This window comes from Microchirus variegatus (assembly GCF_963457635.1).
Source record: "Microchirus variegatus genome assembly, chromosome: 8".
NCBI lineage: Eukaryota > Metazoa > Chordata > Actinopteri > Pleuronectiformes > Soleidae > Microchirus > Microchirus variegatus.
Window position 1 is genome coordinate 23,724,009 of NC_139809.1, and position 12,587 is coordinate 23,736,595.

The 12,587-nt window shown below is 42.8% G+C and overlaps 1 protein-coding gene across 1 annotated transcript in view; it reads right to left on the minus strand.

The window, feature by feature from the left end:
* Window positions 1-419: 419 nt before the first annotated feature.
* Window positions 420-12,587, minus strand: part of slco3a1a (solute carrier organic anion transporter family member 3A1a) — a 74,903-nt gene continuing 62,735 nt past the window's right edge. Inside the window, exons 7-10 of the mRNA XM_083894224.1 lie at window positions 4,243-4,411; window positions 2,782-2,948; window positions 2,626-2,690; window positions 420-1,937 (exon numbers count right to left, since the gene is read on the minus strand). Coding sequence (XP_083750350.1) covers window positions 1,585-1,937; window positions 2,626-2,690; window positions 2,782-2,948; window positions 4,243-4,411 — 754 coding nt within the window. The 3' untranslated portion in view covers window positions 420-1,584. The remainder of the gene's footprint in view (window positions 1,938-2,625; window positions 2,691-2,781; window positions 2,949-4,242; window positions 4,412-12,587) is intronic.

Here is a 12,587-nt window from a genome sequence, read left to right on the forward strand (position 1 = left end):
TGGGATCAACTCCAGAACTTTTACCTGCTTCCGTGATGATGACATAATGAGGGAATAGCCCACACCAGTCCATTAGATAGCTTTTCAGTCAATTGTCCCATTACTTTTGGTCCCCTAAAAAGTGGGAGGCACATATAGAAAGTATTTTTAAGTAAATCCTACACCGTTCACCTGATTTGGATGCAAATACCCTCAAATCAAAGCTGAAAGTTTGCAGTTAAAGCACATCTTGTTGGTTTCATTTCAAATCCATTGTAGTTGTGTATTGAGCCAAAATAAGAGAAGTCTAACGACACAATGTAATGTAAGAACACGTTCATTGAATAGAAAGGATAGAAAGGAGGAAAAAAGGTCACAATTAAATTAATTTTCTGAAAAATTATTTATTTCCAGATAAAAATAAACAATGTTGCCTTAGAAATAGTGTAAGAAAACTATGTCAAAACAGTAACTGCAGAAAGATCAGTAGAGTGGCAGGTGGTACAGTATGTGCTGAGTCATGTCAAAAGAGTTTGTCTGAGAGATGTCCAGGAACAACATGAAGTGATTTACATGTAATTTGACGTTGCACATGCAGCCTCCTTTAGCATACAGATTACACATAAATCTATGACAATCTGATGATATGTTATTTCTTTTATATTCTCCTCATGAACTTTCTAATAGCACATTGTGGGCCCAATGAAAGAAATGTTAAGCCTAATCTTTAAATATCAAGGTTCAATGTTCAATCAAAACACATGATGTTTCTCCTGATTTTTTTTGGCTTTGCTTCGTCACAAGGTGCAGAATTAAAAAGAAAACATAATAGTAAACATTCTTAATTGAAGAATCCCTTATTAAGACTTGAAGCTAAATAAACTCTGCAAATGTAAAAAACAATCTATGAACACAAACCTGCAGTTTGACAGGAGACTAGTAATAAATATGGACAAGTCAGATAGGAACTGCACATGTGCAGAGTGCTTATATGATCCAGCAAGAGAACAAGAGATATAAACATCCAGTTTTCCACTATAATAAACCAATCAGAGTGTTCTTGTTCTCTTTTTATGAAAAACCTTCCTGACACACTTCCCAACACACTGACTATTCATCGGTAAACACTTGGCAACTTTTAAATATGAATAACTGAAGAAACACCAAAAACATTTAGTTTAATCGTATGAATGTACTCTTTACATACTGACAGACAGAGCATAGTGCACTGACAGAAATGAAGATCACTGGCATCATGGCAGACCTAGAACAAACTACAACAACATGACCGCAGCTATTGTTGTCAAAGTATCACATCCACTCACTGATAAACTAGGAATGAGCCTCTACCACCAAGTTCACACACCAGTTCACCTGCAAACACAGGACAACAGCTCGCTAATCAGCAGCAAAAATGGACCCTTTCCAGTGTTTTGCATGAAGTGAAGTGGAGTGTAAAAATCTCCTATGAGCTGATAGCACTGTTATATACGGTGCTTTAGTCAAAGAACAAACAAAAAGTCTCATAATTTCAAGAAAATACAAATAAAATCATGTAATATTCCTCTGAGAGAATATGAATGTCCATAATCCTTGCTTTGGGAACTATAAAACAGACTCCATATTTTCACAAACCTCGTGGTCCTCCAGGTTATATATAAACTTTGTCCGGTCGACAGGTTTGGGGCCTTCTGTGAGTGAGGGGTAGAACTCAGTGGGAGTCAGATGACCCTCGTGACCTTTGATATACTTCTTGTAGTTCCTGCGTAAGCAGTACCATGTGGTGGTGTAGAGGAGGAAAGCCACGCATTTGAGGATGATGGCAAGGCTCACGTAGAGGTGCCTATATGTCACATTGTCATAGAGCAGACATGCTCCTTTATCGCCACAATCTGAACTCCAGAAAAGACAAGTAGAGTCGATTGCAGCACCAAAGATGAGAGGAGGAGGGATGAATCCTGTTGTAAACAGACAATGCACAAACTCACTATGTTGAGTTCTGGTTCATTTTCCTTTACTTTTACTGATTTTTGTCTTTCCTGACATCTTGGCTGCAACTAGTGATTAGTTTGATTACTGATTAGTCTTTTGATTATTTTCTCGAATGAAGTGATTAATGGACTATATATGTGGAGCATCACCACTGTGGAAGAGAGTCCTTTATTCGTCCCACAGTGTGAATGAGCCAATAAAAATATTCAGCCAATAGGCCAGAATTCAGAGGTACAGAGGTCCATTTCTCTAATTTGATATACATTAGGCTGAAAGGTTATTAAGGAATGATTGATCTATATAGATTATATTTCACATCAGGCATTATAAATATATTTAATAAAATTTTCATTTGTAAGTAACAGGAAAATGTTAATTGATAAAACAAACACCAAATCACAACTTGTCTCTTCTCTGGCTCACATGCTTCCATTTTTGTTGATAACTCAACAAAGATAGTCTTGGCTGTTGGTTTAATGGTGTATCTTGTGTGTAGAAATAAATAAAGGCAATAAAGCAGCAGAGTTTTACTGAGTCATGTATCTGTGTGAGTGCTGAGATTACGTGCGTGTCTCAGAGAGGTCTGGTCCATACAACCGCCATGCAATGCGACAGATCAAATGAACATGTTTCCTGATAAATGCTGTTTCTTACCAAGGAGTCGCAGCAAAAGAAACAACACTCCGAGTGCATACGATTTCAGCTCTGGGCTCACAGTCCTTCATGAGAATCAAACAGAAGGCATTTGGTGAATGATCACACCGACATGTTTTCTTCACAAGCACAATGCAGAATATCCAGAAAACCCACCTGATGAGGATGATGACAGAAGGAGTCTGGGCCATGGCTCCAACCAGGCTGCAGGCACAGATCACACATAGGAAGATGAGGAAGGCCTCCTGGCAGCCCGGAGTTGGACATTTTCCCGGAACCGCTGTGGCAAATTCAGCTGATATACAACCACATCCTGTCAGGTTCTGGAAATTAAGTTACAAGGGGAAAAAAATACATTATACTGTATCCAAAGCACACTACTTTAACATTTCAGAGAAAGCCTGGTGAGCTACATTCTTATTTTCAAAAACAAAAGTGTTTTTTGCTTTGTCCTAGGTGTGAGCAATCTGCACGTTATTTGAATCTAGAGGATATTAATCTGCAGTCAGCATTTAGGCTGAATCCCAATTCCACCCCTTCCCCCGCCGCCTCCCCCTACCCCTTGTTTTTGCGCGTTCATGTGAGGGGTAGGGCTGTCACATTTCTTATTAGGGTTAAGGGCTAGGGCCAAGCCGTAGGGCTACGTAGCCTTTGAAACGAAGCTAAGGACCGCACTTGAAACGGAGGGCTTTGAGGAATTTCCCAGCTTCCGCCGCGTCACCTGTCAGCGAAGTTTGAAAGCCGGCCGTTAAAGACTCGCACAAATGTATTTTCAGCATTTTAATTACGACAGTCATGTGTAATGATTGTATTGCAGTCTTCTTCAATTGTCAACGGTGTTTCTGAATCACGTTTTGAATTACTAGCTAGTCGTAGCCGATGCTAATATCCCGGTGTTCCTTTCGTAAGTGGTTAGCTAGCTGCTATCGCTATTTTTTTTTAACATCTACAAATGGGTGAGTGAGTGCACAGTTATGTCTTCAGGACAGAAAAGGAGATTCCGTCCCCATGCTACTCAACTCTGTCTGCGAGCGGCTTTGTATGTGTGTGTGTGTGTGTGTGTGTGGCTATGGTAATGCAGCCGGTCTGCAGTCGCTGTAACTGTGTTCTGGAACAATCCTCACGTCAGTGTCACCTCCGATGTCGTTGGTTAGCAGCTGACCGTCGTAAAAACAGAAAAATAGCCCAGGCAACAGACATTACTTGTGAGGACGGCATTTTTGGATTGTTACATCAATAAGCCTATCGCATAGGCTTGTTGATGTAGCAGAAGTCCGGATGACGTGATGACGTAATGGAGGTGTGTCTCATTTCTTAAGGGAACGTTTGTACCCCTAGCACCCTCAACTCTGTTTTGAGGGCCAAGGGGAACTTCGACCAAGGGGTAGGGGGAAGGGGAAGGGGGAATGAGTGGAATTGGGATTCAGAGCAGCAACAATAGCACCAAATGACTGTGATAATAATGTGGTTGGGAGTCAAATTTCCATGGCCAGTATAAGACCCAAACACTACAGTTGTACTATAGTTGACATTACTGAGCATTGAGTACTGTACTCACTGTACTACTGATTAATTTTCACACTAACTGATAACAATCAATCACAGAATGCTTAAGACCTGGGAGATGTTGGAAGTGGTTCGAGTGCCTCCTGTTCGGGTGCAGCCAGCAAAACAGGCAGAAAGGTAGGTGACACCATTGTAGCCACACACAGGGCTGATGGAGGAGGTGAAGCAGTTACAGTGATTGATGCACTGAGCGTCTGGTTTATCTCCCACCTGCAGTGTCCTGAAAGATGACATAAAACACTGAGTGGTACCAATTACATCTGTCGTAACAAGGCATTAACACATTTTTTTTTTTTTTAAACCAGTCCTGCCCAGTACCTGGGACATGAAGTATGGTTGACTGCATACACTGTGGTGTTGAGCAGATTAGCTCTGCTCAACTGTGCAGAACATATTATTATTATTATTATTATTATTATTATTAATAATAATAATAATAAGGTTTATTTCGATAGAGACAGATACAAAAACATAGACAAGTTTGAACAGTCATCTGATGCATGCATCATAGTGTTTTTAGCTAAAGCTAATTCACAACACTTGTCCCTAGTAGGGCTTTTGAGTAAAATAAAAATACAGGTTGACATTATTAAAAAAATATAAATAAATGCAATAAAATAGAGTAAAAGGAAAAAGAGAGAGTAGTATACACAAGAGAACACAATATACAAGCTAAACATGAGTACAATATTGCTCCTGAATTAGCCAAAATTTGGTGTTTCTTTTGAACAGAACAGAACATAAACAACATTTGACTGACATTCATTTGTATAATAGGTATGGTTTCTAGTAATCATTAATGACCATATCAAGAGGGGGTATCCTGGCTTACCACAGCTATATCAGTTCAATTTATCTTATAGTGTAGTGGGGTGTGTGTGTGTGACCATGAGCGTGCACATGTGTAAATGTGCAGGTTTTATCATTAGATGTGGTTGGAATCAGAGTGTCCGAGTCATTGTCCTACCAACCCCCAGCAGCTAGCTAATAAGGACCTCGACGCCCGGGGTACCCAGCAGCCGCACAGGGAAGGAGGAGCCTGCGGCCACCGCCCCCCAGGATAGCCACGCATCCACACTGCAGAAGATCAGCCGGAGGGGTGTGGGGTGGAAGCCCCCCCACCCAGGGTCAGCCCAAGGGAGCAGACGGCGGCAAAGTCACGGACAGAGGCCGAGCCACCCCACACCCAGGCAGATCGAAGAGGCCCAGGCCTCACGCACCAAGAGCCTGCTAGTGCCCAAGGGCAGGGCCAGCCCACCACCGGCGGGGGAAGAACCCCCCCAGACCACTCACCGGGAAAGTGACCAGAGCCGGCCACAACCACCCGTACCACACACCAGAGACCGACCGCATGCCCCCACCCCCAGGAGGGGCAGTGAGAAGCCCACGTAGGACCCTGAGCCAGCGGGCCCCTGAAGATGGCAGACAGGAAGACCCCCAAGCGAGTCCAGGGCAGAGCTCCCAAGCATAGGCTGGGACAGAGGTCCGAGGAACCGCCATGTCTGACCCCGCGGTGCCCGGCCAGGGGCCCCACCAAACATCCAGGAGTGCCGATGCCCAGTGCCGACCCCCTCCGGGTAAGCAGTCAGCCGCCCACCACTGCATCTTCAAGGAGGTGCGTCGTGATGGACAGCAGCAATGCCCCCCAGCCGAACGAAGTATTTGATGAAATTTGGATCCTCTAGTAATGATGTATTAAATCTCCAGTTTCTGATTGGTGGTGTGGTGGTCTAACCATGAAACAATTTCTCCCCGGAGATTAATAAAGTATTCTGATTCTGATTTAGTGAGACTGGTGCATGGTCACTGATGATGATGGGGTGAATCTGAGTGTCTGTGATGTCTGAGAAAAGTGAGCTGTTGGTCAGAATAGTCAATTCTAGAGTAGGAAAAAAAGGTGTATTCTTTGACGGCTGGATGACAATAGCCCCAAGCATCACAAAGACCATAGTCATTCATGTAGAATGACTATAGAAAAACATTTAAACATAAACATGAAAAACACAAAGGGGGACTACGTGACAGAGAGCAACCGAGCCAAAATCAGCAGGGTATTCTTACCGTGTACATCAGCGGTCCCCAACCACCGGTCTGTGGGTCGTTTGGTACCGGGCCGCACAGAAAGAAGAAATAACTTACATTTCCGCTTTTATTTATTATCGGGATCTGAACAATGTTTCATTTTGAAAAATTACCGGATTCCCTCTGTTACATGACTCAGAGGGATGACTCACTCTTGACGCATCCCGAAGGAGATCACTGGCCAGAGTGTTGAGCCGCTGCAGAGATTTCTCTCAGAAAAGAAGTCACCGCTGGCAGCACATTTCAGTGACAAGAATTGGGTCGCAAAACTCGCTTACTTGTTTCGATGTTTTCAGGCTACACACCTACACAAAAATAAGTAAATTAACTAATGGCCAAGACCGCAGACCTCACTCACTCGCACTCGTTACTCTCTCTCCTGCCCGCCCGCCCGCCCGTGCTCTCTACGCATACTGATTTTGATGAACAACAAACAGATGCTGAGTGCAGATCAATAGTTTTGTGCAAGCAATTTAAGTCCCCGACTCTTGTTCCAAATATGACAGGCTTCATTCAGCGATTGAAACAAATATATCAACATTAATTGTGTTTACAGCTGTTTTGTGTATCTTATTTTGAAGGCACATTTAAGCGTTACCATAGCGACCAGACAGCGTTAGAAGGCCGTGAAAATATTTCCTGACGTTAAACCGGTCCGGGGAGCAAAAAAGGTTGGGGACCGCTGGTGTACATTACAGAGATGCGCAATGATAGTATTATAAGAGATTGGTGACAGATAAGGGAACAAGAGGGGTAAACTAATTTTTGTGAGGGTTTAATAAAAGATTAATCATTTTGATATATTTAGGGGAGATGCATCTGCTTTTTAATATTTAATATAGCCAGGGGGTTACTTCTTTGTCCCGGTATAACTGACCGTTGGCGTAGAGCTTGTCCACTGCGATCACTGCCTGGGCTCCACCGTCGATAAACTTCCTTCTCAACCGGAACAGCCTCCTGCGTCGCTCCAGGATCTCCTTTGGGAACTGCTAATTAACGCTGAAGTCTGTTCCTCGTAGCACCCTGCCTCAACTATTAACCAGCTCCTTTTGTTTAAAGCGTTCGAATTTGAACAACAATCGGACGCGGGCGCTGACCTTCCTGCCATTTCCCTCCTAGACAGTGTGCTCAGTGGAATGGGATGTTTTGGACTGTGTCCACCGGGAGTTTCAGTTGTCTCTCAATAAAGTTCCGTATTGTCACTTCTGCATCCTCTTCTGTTTTTTCTGGGATCCCGGAGAAAACCAGATTGCCCCTCATGCTGCGTGCCTGTAGATCTACAACTATGTCCTTTATGTGTTTTTTTTCCAAGTCCAAGTTGTCAAGTAGGGACACCTGTTGCTGGCTAAACTCCAGAGATTCACGCAGGGATATCCACAGTTTGCTTTACAAAAGGCTCAAATAAATGTGTCTCAAGCATAGAACTGTGCTACTATTTTATAAATAAAACCACTTATTATCAGACTGGAGAACAATGTCCAGGAATCAGTTACAAAGTTGAAGTTGTGCCGGGGCCGGATCTTTCAACAAGACAACGACCCTAAACGCTGCTCAAAATCTACTAAGGCATTCATGCAGAGGAACAAATACAACGTTCTGGAATGGCCACCTCAGTCCCCAGACCTGAATATGATTGAAAATGTGTGGTGTGATATAAAGCGGGCTGTCCATGCTTGGAAACCATCAAACCTGACTGAACTGGAGATGTTTTGTAAAGAAGAATGGTCCAAAATATCTTCCGTCAGAATTCAGGCTCTAATTAGAAGCTATAGGAAGCGTTTAGTGGCTGTTATTTCTGCAAAAGGAGGATGCACAACATGTTTCTTTTGTGGTGCCTAAACTTATGCACATGCCTAATTTTGTTTAAATAACTCTTGCTCACTTTCTGTAAATCATATAAACTCTATTTCACTTCTCAATTATCACTGTGGTTGTCTCCTATATGATATATTTAACAGAAATTTCTCTTTCAAACAACCAATGATTTATAAAGGAAAATCATGAAAATTTAAAGGGGAGCCCAAATTTTTGCATACCACTGTATGACTACACGAGTGTAAGGACAAGAAATGATAACAGAATAAGCCACCCCCCCCCCCCCCTTCCTATATTTTTAAAGTTATTTCATTTCAAATCTTAAGAGGATATTATGTCCAGTTTTTAATGTATTGTTCTGTGTAGCAGTGCAGCTCACAACAATAGTATCTGTGCTCATACAGAGCAGAGTGTGTTTTCACTGACAGCTTAGACCAGGAGGGGGTTGTGCTATGTAAATGTGATGATTCTGTCTCTTGGCTCTCAGAAGGTGTAAATCTAAAATTCTCCCTAAAGCAGTTTGAGGAGTGCCTACATTCAAATGACCATATCTTCTTCAAATATTATCATTTGCATGTGTTGGACATTGTTGGAAAGCTTAGAAATCACACTTTCAGAATCTGTAAATAACTCAAAATGTCCCTTGGTAGACTTGTGACCAGTTTAGCCATGACTGGCCACATTTGCTCTATTGAAATTTTATTTACTGGACAAATCTGCTGATTTAGTTGAATTTCCCTTGCCAAATTATTAGAATATATTTTGTTGTTTGTGTAGTTTACTAATTTGAACAAACCTGTGCATTTAAAGTGTCCTGTACTGCATAGGACTGCTCGTTGCCAATATCCAGTGTAATGCACTGCAAGATATATGCAAACATATTCCCTTTGTATCACATGGTGCTCAACACTCACTTACCTTCATTTTTATTTACCTTTTACTTATTTATGAACTAGTATGATGTGGAGATAAAACCAGAAATAGATGCTTAAACAGGAACACTGTATATTGTAATATTTAATATAAAAACAGATTCAGAATATTTTGCATAGTGCAACACAACTGCAGTTTTATGATATATGATATTTGCTTCTGATTGCTTGGTAACCTAAGGAGCTTTGTCAATTTTGAAATATTTTGGAGTTCCAGTTAAAGGAGAGCCAGGGGGAACTTCATCAGCTTCTGATGAGCAAGCAGCAGGGCCATCAGCTACTGCTTCTGACCAGCAAGCAGCTGGACCATCACTATTTTTATTGGTGCAATCACATGGATGTTTTTGACATGGATGCGACAGGAGGACTGACTGTAGCCTAATATGAAAAGTTCAAAATTCACGTCTAATTAATGGCCATGCTAATCTGTCTGTCTCTCATGAGCGGGGGGTGGGCTGGACTAAACCAAAATAGTGGAAAAAAACAAGGGGGGTGTTCTCTGAAGATAAGCTGTTACCTGTGAAACAGGTGCTCTAAAACACCCCTATTAACAGTACCTAGCAATTAGGTACTTTCCTCCTAATGAAATTCACCATATAAAAAAAAGAAATTTGACTTTACAGCCCTACTCGAGGCTCTCTGGTTTTTATGTTTGTATTTGTGTTTTTGTTTTCACTCGCATTTCAAAGACTTGAAGCCCCAATCCACTACAGAAGGGCTGAACTTTTGGAACTGGGAAAAACCTCCGAAATCCAAAGCTGAATTTTATCCCACCCGAACTGCAGTGGGCCACAGAGGCTCTCATCATCCCCCCTCTGTGGCACAGGAGGGCGGAGGAGACATCGTAAACAAATGCGGGACAAGCGGAGTGGAGTGTGTGGTAAGCTACATGCTAAACCACACAGACTGGCGCTGCCCAGTCTCCTCCTCGCTAACACTAGGTCACTCGCCAATAAATTGGACGAGATTTGATTGAGGATCATCTCACGTAAGACGGACAACTTTGTGGCGATCTTCACCGAGACCTGGCTGAATAACAACACCCCGATGCAGCGGTAGAGCTGGCGGGGCGCTCTCTGTTCCGGGCCGACAGGACTGCAGCTTCAGGCAAGACCAAAGGCGGAGGTTTGGTACTGTACATTCACAACCTGAGCATGCAGCCAGCTGAATGCTAATCCAGAGACGGCTGTGATCGTGGCTGGGGACTTTGACCAGACACTTCAATACACTGGACCAGGTTTATTACAACATCCCAGGAGCATAAAAGGCTGCAGCAGCTCCTCACCTTGGTATGTCAGATCACATCTCTGTGGAGCTGAACCAAAACCACTACCAGAACCATTCAGGTTTGGACTGAGGAGGCTTCCTCAGCCCTACAGGACTTATTTGAGCACACAGACTGTGGAGTGTTCAAAGAGGGCACCAATCTTAAAAGGGTTCTTCGCACGCTTCGACTCCCCAAGCAGCAGAAGGACTGTACTTCTTCCTCAGCCAGAGGTGCAGCATCAGCCTCTCGTCCTGCAGCTGCACTATGTGATATCCGTCCTGTGGAAGATCAACATCAACAGGCTGCCGGTCCAGATAAGGTGTCAGGTTGGACCCTGAAATCATGTGCTGATCAACTGGCAGGAGTTTTTCTTCCTGTGCCCAAAAAATCAAACATCACCTGTCTCAATGATTACCGCCCTGTGGCTCTGACCCCAGTCATCATGAAGTGCTTCGAGAGGATCCTCCTGAAGTACATCAAGGACGCTGACCTGGACAGCCTGCAGTTCTGCCAACAAGGAGAACTATTCCATAGAGCATGCCACGGGCATCCATCCGACATCTCCTGGGCTGTAAACACTTCACACCTGGTGAAGAAGGCCCAACAACGGCTCTTCTTCCTCAGGAAGCTGAAGCGGGCTGGACTCTCTCCTCAGCTGCTCGCAAATTTCTACAAAGCCATTGAAAGCATCCTGTGTCTCTCCTGTGTTTGACAGTGTGGTACGGCAGCTGGACAGGAGAGGAAGGACCTCGGGTGGTGAGGACAGCACAGGGGATTGTGGGATGCCGTCTACCAGATCTGGACTCAATTTATGCTGCCCGAGTCCAGAGGACAGCTAGGTGCTTTGCAACAGATCCCACGCACTGTTTGTACTTCCATCAAAAACTAACAGACTCAGGGATAGCTTCTTCCCCAGAGCTGTGAAACAATGTTACAACATGTGGACATGAGCTGTGCAAAGTCTGATGCTGCTGAATGAAGCAGAGTGAAATTACAGAGGTTTTATTATAGAGATGTTTGGGCGTTCTCACTTTCGGCACAGTTTGGCACCATCTGTGCCATTTGAGATTTCTTAGGTACCAAATTATTAAAAAACAATTTAATTTTATTTACATGTCACTAAAGATCTAAGAAGAACTTGTTTTGAAAAAAAAAAAAAAAAAAAAAAAAAAGTATTCTCGGTGTAAATGGATGCTTCCTGTGCGGTGCGTAATAACAACTCTGTGGCTCTGCAGCGTCTTCAGTTACGCAGCGCCATAGCTCTGGCTTACCTTGGTCAATTAGGGTGATTGACAGCTCGTTTTAAATCTCTAAACCGGTAGAATCAGACCCCGGCCTCCAAATGCGTGTGAATCACTTCATTTGCGAGTCAAAAGGACATAAATGCATATGACGCATTTGTGCGGACATTCGCCCTTCTCTAATCAGAACGATCTAATGTCGCTCTCTAATGAGCTCTTCCTCTCCTGTCCAGCTGCCGTACCACACTGTCAATCAGACAGGGATTTGTTCCCAAAGCATGCTGGAAAGAGTAGTTCTTCATTAGAAGTGGTTTTGTTTGGGTGGAAATAACTTGTTTTGATAAACAGCAAAGGTAAGACGACATTTCTGCTTGTATTTCTTGAAAATCAGTTGTTGTTATGCTCTTATTTTGGGGCTGGATCCGTGAATCTTGGTCGTAGAGTGATAACTGTTGGAATCTGTAGATTCTCCGCTGTCCAGTCGATAATCACGCTGACGCTCCGTGCCGCTTTTCAATGAGTGCGCTGTGACGTTTTTTTTCCGCTCCTGCTGTTTGATCCATCTGTGTTTTAACTGTGTTTCGTGAACATAAGAATGGTTTATATGAGCTTTTAGCTGAGTTTCTGACCTTTCTGTGGGTATCGAGCATGTCTGTGTTAGTTAAAGTTAGATATGGTTTTATGACGCTTTTGTCGCTGCGTCTGACGCTGCCCCTGATCCCGGGGGCAACCGTGAAGAAGAGGTTAACTACACTACGATTACTTACACTGCTTAGTTATATTGTATATTGTTTTATATTGTAGGCACATTACTGTGTATTCTTATTGTCAAAGTTTTTGATGTCAGGGTCTCTTTTTTTGTAATTATTAGCAGTATCTATTATTTATTTATTCATATCACTTCTTGTTTCTACTGTTTTTTTTATTATTTCTGTACAAATTCCCCCTATGGTGATCATTAAAGGGTATATATCTTATCTTCAAATATATCTTCTTCAGGAACAACTTTCTATATTGAATAATCCACATGGCTGACATTAATGAAGACTTTTTTTCTTA